Source organism: Aulonocara sp. 'chitande type north' Nkhata Bay, linkage group LG17 (genome assembly GCF_057382095.1).
Source record: "Aulonocara sp. 'chitande type north' Nkhata Bay isolate Kocher_YH1m ecotype deep benthic linkage group LG17, A_spYH_male_GT1.1, whole genome shotgun sequence".
NCBI classification, from domain to species: Eukaryota; Metazoa; Chordata; class Actinopteri; order Cichliformes; family Cichlidae; genus Aulonocara; species Aulonocara sp. 'chitande type north' Nkhata Bay.
The window spans coordinates 30,290,601-30,302,404 of NC_141360.1; the positions used below are offsets into that span (position 1 = coordinate 30,290,601).

General features: G+C 40.7%; 1 protein-coding gene across 1 annotated transcript in view; it reads right to left on the bottom strand.

Moving 5' to 3' along the window:
* Window positions 1–2,917, bottom strand: part of iqsec3a (IQ motif and Sec7 domain ArfGEF 3a) — a 128,266-nt gene extending 125,349 nt beyond the window's left edge. The window contains exon 1 of the mRNA XM_086269091.1: window positions 2,138–2,917. Within this exon, the coding sequence (XP_086125217.1) occupies window positions 2,138–2,733 (596 nt within the window). The 5' untranslated portion in view covers window positions 2,734–2,917. The remainder of the gene's footprint in view (window positions 1–2,137) is intronic.
* Window positions 2,918–11,804: the final 8,887 nt, after the last annotated feature.

Consider the following 11,804-nt stretch of genomic DNA (forward strand, 5'->3'; position numbering starts at 1 on the left):
ACTGAATCACATGCAATGTGTACAGTTCATACTGTGTGAGTTTGTGTGTTGCTGATTTTTTTTGTGTGTGTGTGTGTGTGTGTGTTTGTTTGTGCATGTGTGGGTACCATTCCTGCCCTGCACTCTTTAGAAATTACGACTTAATGGCATGATGAATCAATCTGGATTAACAAAAACAATGCAAATGCAGCCAAGTGGAGCAGATGGGGCTCAGTGCAGTGCGCTGTTTCTGTAACTGTGCGGATCTGGAAGAGTCAGTTCATGTGACCTTGATTGCAGGAGGCAAACAACATCAGCAGCACGGAAACCTCTGAAGCAACTCCGGCGCTTTTAAATACGAAAGGTTTGCAGGTTTTATTGTTTTACAACTTTGAATCAAAGGGGATTTTTGTAACGCCGATCAGAATATGCCATGTGAGCCCTGCAGAACCCGTGAGCTCGAATGTATGCTGTAAATGACAAAAAGGTACTGGGAAAAAATGATGCAAATCAAATCAAAATCAGTTGCACTACACCTGCAATTTTGTGGAGGATTTGTTATCCAGCAAGAAGGTGACACAGAGGAGAAACTTTAAGATGCACAGAAATGGCATAAAAACAGTTGAAATGGTCAAACTAGTAATCTATTCATATAGATGCATACTAACACTCATCAGTCTTCTCTGTACATTTTAACTAAAGCTGCATAAAAGGAGGTCACAGACAATATGTATTTATTATACCTTTATCCATCATTTGTATTGATTAATTGATATAAGATATGTAAATATTTGATCTTTGACCTTTTACCGCCGTCCAAAATTTCAGCTAATGCAGACAGTGTTTATTTTCATTTATTAATTTTTGCTCCATTAATGTATTTGTTGGTGAAAAGTGGCTGCAGAGCCAACGCTTGTGTCTTTGTGTAAGTTATAAGCAATTTACTGTCAAGTAAGACGAAGACAAGTAGTAAATAATCAGTGTGTATAGAAATAGCTGCTGATGATTTACATTTTGGTTTATATGTTTTATTTGCGGTAAAGATGCCCATAATTGCAAAACTTCTATAAAAAGCAGAAAATTCAGCTTCAATCTGACGTGGCTGTTAGGCGATTTATAAACAGCCCCAAAATGTCTTTCTATCTTTGCTTTTATTCCTGCTGGATTGCTCCTCTTGTGTGTTTCCGTTTCTGTCTTAATGAGGAGTGTGCTGTTTTTACCCACAGCCTGCACTATCAAAGTTCCATGTAGGTGTGTTCCAAGCAAAATTGGTGACATTTGGTCTCAGAGTCAGTGATGTGCCTTTAGGAGTTGCTTGATGTTTTAAGATGGGTGTTTACGATGTCACCAGGCACTCCTGGCACCTGTGAAACTGCTACCTCAGCTGTGCCTAAAAACAGATGCATTTTAACAGATGCATTCCACAGTCAGAATGTGGAAACACGAGGGGGCAGAGCGCTGTAACCTCATCTCAAAGAGAACAGCATGTAAACTGCATAAATGAACCACATTTCAGTTCTACTCTCCTGAAAAAGAAAAAAAACGTCCTTTCCACTGTTTGGTCGTGCAAAGGTGGTCACGTTCTACCTTGGTGCAAAATTAACCCAAGTTAAAATGCCAGTCTCGGTCCTTGAAATCAATATCCATTAAGTATTCATTTGATCTAATGGGAGCGTGACTGAGAGTGAACAATGTGAAAATACAGGAGGAACTTGAATGACAAAATTAGGCCTCAGCTTGAAAGCGGGATGTTAAGTAAATCAAAGTGAAATCACATGGAGTCCAGCACTGAGCTCATACAGACACTGTGGTCTGTTATAGTGTGTGCGTGCACTGACTTGACATGATGGCTACTTAGGAAGGGACTCTATATATGCTATATTTAGCCTGGAAAAACTGCAATAAAATAGGTAACGTCACAGTAATGTAATATGTAGAACAAATTACTCAGGTCACTAAATCTGATATTCATGAGAGGCAAGAAAGTCTGCAGATCTGGGGAAGTAATGTCACCTGTTTGACACAGAGCAGTTTCTGTCATTTTAATTAAAGGTCATTTGGGAAAAGGCACATTATTATCATTATCATCATCATTATTATTATTAATGTTACTAATGGAACTTTTTTATGCAGTGCACGCAGCACGAAAGCTACTTACTCCGCTTTCCTGGCCAGACCCACTGAACGGCAGAGAGTGGTTGGAGTCTGCGGAACAAGCGACTTGCAGCAGGGGCTCCTCTTGTCCTCCTCGGCGGAGTCGGGGCTGGCTTGGCTCGCTTTGGGCGACTGCGGGGAGGTGGGAACGAGCTGCAGCTGCTGTGGGTGGTGGGAAGACGGTGCAGGAGGAGTCGGGTGCTGCTGCTGCTGCTGAGGCTGGGCCGACAGACCGGTAATCTGCTGATGCTGCTGCTGCTGGGATGGTGGTGGCTGCTGCTGATGCGCCTGCTGGCCGAGATGAGCCGCAGCTTTGTTGCTTCCCGGGTGTGGGTGAAGGTGGGCCGGCGCCTGGGGACTGGCGCTGCGGTGAGTCGGGTGGTGGTGGTGGTGGTGATGGTGGTGCTGAGAGGGCTGCTGGACGTAGTGATGGGGGTCCCGCAACTGTCGGTTCTCTCCGATCAGGTCCTCCACCTTCCGCTCGAGTTCGTCGATGCGCTGGCGCTGTGTTTGGATCAGGCTTTGCTGGTTCTGGACGATAGTGGTGAGCTCCTTCAGATAAAGAACGGCTTTCATTGGATTATCCAGCAGGCTCTCCATTACTGACTGTAGCTGTGGCAACGCGCCCGGCTATGTTGACTTCTCCTTTAGCTGGTTCTGGAGCGGTGATCGGTCGATGGGGCCTCTGAACAGTGCGTAACCGAGATGCTGTGGCGGCAGTCTGACGCCTCTACGCTCTGGTGAGGTTGAGTCTCTCTCTCGCTCTCTCCCTGTCTCTTTCCCCACCCCCCTCTCTCTTTCTCTCTCTCAGTACTTTGCAAGGAAACCAGAAATGGTGCTGATGCAAGGGGGGATCAGCATCACCGGAGTCCGGAGGCGGGGCCGTAGTGGACCAGTGATGTAAACACGCAGGGCAAATAATCTAGCAGCTTTCACGTTAAACGTGAAAGCGTTAAACGTGAAAGCTGCTGCCCAACCCACAGGCAACAGTCCAGTCAGTTTTGTTTTTTTTTTTGTCTGTCAAGGTCTGCGGAGGCAGACCGTGCGGAAAGGTGTGTGGTGGACCCAGGTGCGAACACAAACGAGGATGCAGGAGTGGATTCCAACCAAAACGAGCCTTTTATTATGGCTGAAAAACTCATGGAAAAGAACAACAAAGTAACTGAGGGAAAACCTGAACATAGACTGGGAAACTATGACTCTAATGAGATTTAGACTGCAAAATACAAACTATGGCTGGGATACTATGACAAGGGGTAGGGGAGATAACACAGACGACGCGAGACAGACTGTATGAAACACAGAGACTAAATACACATGAGGGATGATCAGGGGAAGTGGCCACACATGGGAACACAGCTGACACACATGAACTTAACGACAGGACAGAAGGAGTGAAACTGAATACACTGACCGTGAATACAGACTTTCAAAGTAAAACAGGAAACATGGAGATTAGACAAGACACATGAACCGGGGAGACGTAGTACAGGGGAGATGACATAACCACACGAAGGGCAAGGGAGACTTAATACACGGGTAGTATGTACAAATGGCTGGACTGCCTTAGTGACCCTAAACAAAGAATAAACATCAAAATAGGCTAAAACACAAAACACTGGGTCGCACGACCCAGGACCATGACATTGTCTTGTTTCTTTCTCCCTTATTCTGTGTTTTCTACTCTCTCCCCACGTTTTCCTCCCTTTCTTTTCTTTTCTTTTCTCTTCTCTTCTCTTCTCTTCTTTTCTCTCTCTCCTCAATGCCAACTAGCTGTTACAAATGGCTACACCTCCCTGAAAAGGGAGTTTTTCCTCCGTACTTTCACAAAGTGTTTGCTCTAAGGGAGAAATTGCTTGGTTATTAGGGTTTTCTCCAGATATAGGGTCTTATCTTGCAGTATAAAGTGCCTTTATATTATATATAAGCAAAACTGAACTGAATTGAAATAATACTGAACATTAAGACAACCATTCACACTCACGCCCACACCAGAAGGTTTGAACCCAGAACCTTCTCTCTAGAAAATAACAACGGTAAACACTGCACAACTATGCTACCCAGAAATTAAACATAGATCTTCAATTTAAACCAATTAGTGTCTTCCATTTCAACTCTATTTTGAAAAATGAGCCTTTTCTTTCCATGAGAGATTGCAAAATTGTTACTTATGCCCTTGTTTCCTCTCGCTTGGACTACTGCAATTCACTTTATGCTGGTCTCAGTCAGTCTGCTCTGTCCCCTCTCCAACTTGTCTGAAATGCTGCTGCTGAGCTCCTCACAGGCACCTGAAAAAGAGATTATATTACACCTGTTTTACATTCTCCCCGCTGGTTGCTAGTGAGCTTTAGAAACAGTTTCAAGATCTTCCTGTTTGTCTACAAAGCCCTTCGTGGTATCATTTCTTCCTCCATCTCTGATCTTTGAAATCAGGTAATATTTTATCATAATAAAAGCTGGGAGTTGCTGGATGTTTCGACGTCAGCATTTGAATTAGATGCAATTCCCTGCTCACTATATGAATGTGTGATGTGATTAGTATCGCTCATGGTGATCTTTTTGTCACACAGCAGTCTTTGTGTTTTAGATGGTGGCTTTTTTTTCTCTTTTGGGCGGCGGGGGTGGGGGGGGGTGGGGGGGGGGGTGTTCCTCTTTCTGGGTTCCAAAAGAAAGGCACAGTGCTCCTTACTTAGCAGCACAGTGATGATTTGATGAAATAATCATGTTCACCACTTTTTTGTTTTTATGCAAACAAATCTGTGCTGTGTAGATGGCAATGACCCACCCACCCCTGAATTGGATCAGGAGCCGTAGGCTGATTTTCTGTCTCCATCTTGCTTAGTCTTTGAAAAGAAAAAAAAAACAGTCAACAAAGCAGTTAGCATACAGCAAACTTGTGGAGGTGATTCCTGGCACACATTAAAATGCATCTCACTGAGAGTGTCTTCGGGCGGTATTCAGGAGTTGCATTTAATCATTGCATTTTCATTCACTGAAAATGTGTAGGCGAACTTTCTGTAAAGTTTTTTATGGCCTAATTAGTTTTTTTCTCAATTGTTTGCTATTCAAATACAGACGGTTCTTTATTAATCAGTTGAAGGTTTTATAATTCACCTCATTATTGACACCTATTCCTCTGCTGGAAGTCTTGTAGTGCCCCCTTCCACACTCAGCAGCTCTGTGATGTGATGAACTTTCTTGAACTTGATAAGATCAGCTATTCTCTCCAAGGCAAATCCCAAAAATTCTTGGTTAAGTGGCAGCTCTTCCTGAACTAATTTAGTTCATTATAACCCCCATCTCATGACAGTGACCCTGTTCTAACTCTAACCCTAATCTTTTGTCCATCCTGTATTTATTGACCCTTTTTTAAATGTTATTTATTTATTTATTCATCAATTTTCTTTCTTTTTAATTTGTCTCTGTGCAGTTGTTGTTTTTTTGTTGTTGTTGTTTTTTGCTTTCTTTATTAGACTTATACTATATTAAAGAGAAGATTTAATATGCTCTATTAAAGGTTCTTTTATTTCTTGGTTTGTGAGAAAGACTTTTTGCTATGCCAAACCATGTCTCGTCTTTTGTTCCCTCAATAAATATGTTGAAGAGAACAAAAAAACTCAATTGTTTATTCATTAATCACTTTTTATACACTATATTGCCCAAAGTGTTCACTCGTCTTAAAAATGCATATGAAATTAAGTGACGTCCTATTTTCTGACTATTCTTCCAGAAGAAAGTGTGGGGTCAGACACTGGCTTGCAGTCTCTGCTCTAATTCATCCCAGAGGTCAGGACTCTGTGCAGGCCAGCCAAGCTCTTTCCACCAAACCTTTTCATCCATGTCTTTATGGACCTTGCTTTGTGCACTGGTGGGCAGTCATGTTGGAACAGGAAAAGACCATCCAAAAAACTGTTCACACAAAGGTGGGAGCATCAAATTGTCCATAATGTCTTGGTATGCTGAAGCATTAAGAGTTCAAGCTAACTCCTGTAAAACAACCCCATGCTACAATCCCCCTCCACCAAATGTTATACTTGGCACAATACAGTCATGTTTCCCTGGCAACTGCCAAACCCAGACTCATCCATCAGGTTACCAGGAAGAGAAGCTTGATTCGTCACTCCAGAGCATCTCATGTCTCCACTGCACTAGATCCTATAGGCAGCATGCTTTAAACCACTGCATTTTGTGCTGTTTGCGCTTGGTGATGTTAGGCTGGATGCAGCTTCTCGACCACAGAAACCCATTCGACGAGCTCTCTACCCGCTGTTCATGAGCAAATCTGAAGGCCACATAATGTTCAAAGGTCTGTAGCTATTGAGTTGCCGTCGTCACCAATAACTTCCACTTGGTTATAATACCATTAACAGCTGACTGTGGAATATTTAGTAGCAAGGAAATTTCACGAATGGACTTGTTGCACAGGCAGCATCGTATCACAGTACCGAGCTGGAATTCACTGAGCTCCTGAGCAGCACCCACTCTTTCACAAATGTTTGCAGAAGTGTGTCACAAAGTGTGTGACACTCACCTGTACAGGAGCGAAAATAACGATATGGTGTGATTAATGCTTTTTATGAGATCAGAGGAAAAAGTGAACTGGACTGTTTTTTTGTCTCACAAAGCCAATTTTAAAACATTTGATTAAACGTTAGTAAAACAGCTTAGAGAGAAATATAAATATCCTATGACCTTGAGACAGTGAAATATTATTACTGTAGTGGTGAGCCAGCATGAGTGCAGCCAGGCCCTTCCTTCCATATGGCTGCTTTACAAGCTGCATGAAGTGAAAAATGGCTTTCGCGCTTGACCAGCGACACATGGCTGAATAGAGCCAAAAATGAGTTTTGTGGCAGGATTGTAAAAAGGGAAATAGTGCCAGTAGTGACTTTGGAGCTGGGCTGACATCTGCATGGTGCAGCCCCCTATACTTATTACGGACTCTCTGCTGGAAGAGGTGCAACCCACCTTTAACACCAATTATCTCACAGAGCAGTCTGAGGCCTGAGAGGGTTGCGCATCCTTGATCTGAAGCGACAAGGACGGGACACAAAGTGTGACATGAATAATCAAGTTACCCTCCATCGACAGATGAGGAAATGCTACGTGCCTTTAAAAAAAATTGACAAAAGATAGATAAAAAACATCTCTGAACATCCCATTTTTAAACACCATACAGGCATCAGGAGATCACTGATTGCAATTCCCAGTTCAAATTTCACATTAATAAAAGAGAAAAGTTTAAAAGTCGGTTGGCATTGTTAAAGTTTTGCCCCCTCATCGGATCCTCCTCCAGAACATCTAATTTCAAAGCTGCGTTATATCAATATAGGCTTACTCCCCAGAGTCCTGATGTGTCTCGGGTTTGTTGCTAAGTCGAAAGTAGACCAGCTGTATTCTCTCTCATTATTCAGCAGCATTTGATGCAGAGTCTAGCAGACGGAGACGAACTCTTGTGAACCCGAAGCAACATTCAGAGAAACTTTAAGTTATCTGTGTAAAAAAAAAAGTGTCATGCAAGGACTCTTCGTTGTTTTGAATAGCCATGTCACTCAGCACCTACATACATATTTAAAAAGTTTCTCCTTCAAGTAATGCCCCATCCCCTCCCCCTCCCCCCAACATCACTGCAGCATTTACAATGATTTCTTACTCTTCTCTGATCTCCAGACTCCACAATGAACGAAAGCTGCTCTATTCTTCTGCTCTTTTTGGGACAGGGTTTCTCATTAACACTGATAAATGGCTTGTTGCGTGCACTTGACTGGAGTCTGAATATGTGTGATTTTGCACCTCAAGATGACTTGGCATGAAATGTTTCAGGGGAAAAAAACACATTAAAGAAGGAATGAATTATCAAAATGGAGCTTTCATTGGCTTGGTGTGCTTGTAAATTATACCACAGAGGCAATTTCACATTGTAAATACCTGATAAAAAGAGGAAAGTTAAACCCTAATGGAGTGAAGAAAAGACTGAAAAATTTTTCAAGGACTTTAGAGCATTAACGACATTAAAAGATGCGATAAGAGCAACCGACACGATAAAGCAATTAACGTCAGGTAGAGATTAATTACTGGCAATGATGCACTTCATTAGTGACGCTTTGCGGTGGTGCCAGTACAGATGAGCAAGTCAGCAAGTCACTGACACTATGAGCATCTGGTAAGAACACCACATTTAAAGGGATTGTTTAGTATTCACACACAGTGCACCTGCCTACAACAGTTAAAGGGTCTTAATTTCAACGTGAATATTATTACAGGAAAACTTTGGGCTCTAAAGGTCATCCTTAGCATAAACAAAACCAAGAGTCAAAAGCAATGCAAGCTGCTCTGAAGCACTACTAAGGCGCAGCAGGGCATGGAGTAGACTTCTAATGTCAGTATGTTAATATTCTAAAAAAAAACAATGTTATGCTAATGATTAGCGGATATAATGTTTACCCTGTATACAACCTGAGGCAAGTCAGTGTGGTAACATTTGCTAATTAGCACTAAACATAGTGCAGCTGAAGCTGATGGGAATGTTATTCATCTGATTAAAACCAAAGTAGCAACAACATCAAATATGGATGACAGGAGACACAATAAGATAATAGAAAAATTAGAAAGAGGTATTACGGAAATAGTTTATATTAAGGGGCAGAGGTGAGCACACATGCAGCACCATAGTTATGCAGATCTTCTCTTTCCAAATTAGGAACAAAGTGAAATTCTGCACTACAATTGTGCATCTTGACTGGGGATTTGGAAGGGCATAACCAATGGTGGCAAAGAGAAGACAGTCAGGTCCCTGTGCCCCCAAAGTGCCTTTCCAAAATATAATAATATACCACCATAATACACAAAGTTTGCCCATGTGTCTGTCTATCAACTCCTACATGATCAAGAGTTGAGCACACAGGTACATCATAGGTCCCTAAAGGTTCTTATCCAAATCAGATTGTATCATCATGTTTCTTAGCAACCCTCTGCTACAATTACATGTTTTCTAGTATTTACACTATATCTATAAAACCTTGTTAAAGAATTGTGTCATTGCAACATCATGTTTTTTTTTTCATTACAAAACCATCCCATTTAATCCACAAAACTTCAGTTATGCATCGTTCTGTATTATGAGGTTGCCTTGCAACCACCTTGCAATGGGTTGAAATTGCCTGTTTTTTGACTTTGTGCAACTACAGCAGTAGGATCGTATCATTTTAATTATTTATTCACAAAATCTCAGGCTGTGTAAAATGCAAATAAACAGAAAGGAACAGTTTGCATTTCTCATAAGTTTTGGGGCTCTTCTGTGTTCAGTGTAGAAAATAGAAAACATCAAATGTTTAAACTGACATATTTTAATGTTGGGTCATTTTGAATTTGCAATAACATCTGAAAAAAAATAAATAAGAAAGGGCAAAAAAAGCTGGAAAAACAAGTGGTACTAAAAATAAACAGCTGGCACATTTTGCAATTAATTAGGTTAATTGGCAAAAAAGAGCATCTCAGGAAGGGAGAATCTGCAAAACTCAGCATCTACAAATTGTGAAAAAATTTCTGAAAAACATTCCTCAAAGTAAAACACTTTTTATTACATGTCAGGCATCAAAATATTCAGAGAATCTGGAAAAATCAATATTGAGTGACTGTCAACAGGCACGATTCCTACATGAAAATCACTGCATGGGATCAGAAACACAGTTCACTGAGCCATGCATAAATGCATGTTAAAGCCCTATCATGGAAAAAAAAAAAGAACCCATACTTTAGCACAATCTAAAAAGGCCCTGTGGCAACTTTTTTGAAATTTGTAGCTGCCATAAAACTCAAAATAACTGATTTTTATTTCGTGATTTTCATGAATTGGTGCATTTTTTTTGTTTAATAATTTGATATGTTTTCTATTTTAATCAAATGTAGGTTCATGAGATTTCTGTTTTTACTGACATTTAATGCAGGATTCAAACTTTCTGCAATTCAATTTGTGCATGATGTGTTATACTGTCATCATATGCCCTAGGAACCATGTAGTGATGATCTATAATTACCTTTTTTTAAATGTATGCACCTCTTAAAAGCATTGTATCATTTGAATGAACGGGAAAAATTGGATTGCACTATGAGAACATTTTTCTAGTATATAAAATATAATAATTGCATGCAATGGTATAAAATTGTAGAGATCACCATAAGGCATTTCAGTTCAGCCTGATGGGAATGTGAAGAATTTAAACATCGAGTTAATTAATTTAAGTAATTTAACTTCAGGAGAAGTGTCTAAAGAAACAGCTGTATAAACAAATATGTAACATATAGCACAACGTGTGTGTAAATGGTTAGTATTGTTAATGTTATCCATCCTCACAAAACTGAAACTAACAAACCTATTAGATAAGCAGAGGCGCATGGTTCTTAGAGAAAAATAATACAATATAACAGTCAAAACAGAAATTGCAGTTATCACTCTCAATCCATACATGTGCAAAACATAGGATTTTATCATTTATAAGATTTTTACAAAAGTAAACTAGAATAAGGTCACAAAGTCACATAATATACAATATTACCAAATATTCTACTAAATATTTCCACAGTCAACTGTTGGTGGTATTATAATAAAGTGGAAGCTATTGGGAACGACTGCAATTCAGCTACAAAGTGGTAGGCCAAATAAAATCACAGGTGGGCGTGTGCTTAGACACGTAGTGCACACAGGTCACCAACTTTCTGCAGCGTCAGTCGTGACAGACCTCTAAACTTAATGTGGCCTTCAGATCAGCTCAAGAACAGTGCGTAGTAAGCTTTATGGAATGGGTGCAGCCAAGCCTTACATCACCAAGCGCAATGCCAAGCCTTGGATGCAGTGGTGTAAAGCAAACTGCTACTGGACTCTAGAGCAGTGGAGATGTATTCTCCGGAGTGACGAATCATGTTTCTCCATTTCACAATCCAAAGAATTAGTCTGGGTTTGATGGTTGCCATGAGAACAGTACTTGTCTGATTGCACTGTTCCAAGTAGTTTGGTGTATGGTGTGGGGTTGTTTTTAGGAGTTGGCGCAGCCCCTTAGTTCCAGTAAAAGGAATTCACAATGCTTCCATACCAAGTCATTTTGGATAATTTCTTGCTGTCAGAATCATGGGAACAATTTTTTTTAATGATCCTTTCCTGTTCCTACATGACTCTCCAAAAGTGCACAAAGCAAGGCCCATAAAGACATGGATGAGTGAGTTTGATGTGGAAAAACCTGACTGGCCTGCACAGAGTCCTGACCTCAACCCGATAGAGCACATTTTGAAGTGAGTGGAGACAGTGAGACAGGCCTTATCGCCCAAGATCAGAGTCTGACCTCAGAAATGTAAGTCTGGAAGAAGGGTCAAAAATTCCAGTAAGCACACTCCTAAACCTTGTGGGAAAGCCTTACCAGAGAAATGTTGAAGACAGGATAGTTGCAACATGTGCCCTGACATCCCACTCATATAGTGTACTACATATGAAGGCAGAAGAAACAACACTTTTGTCAATATGGAAAATTTGATTAAAGATCTGTGATTTTTAACAACAACCAGTAATTTGTGTAAGTAAATTATGCAGTTATTTATTTAAGGCTCAAATGAAAGGATGGTAGGCACGATAGGATGGTAGGAAATGAAGAGTTAAAGTGAGAAATAAAGGCCTCAACTTG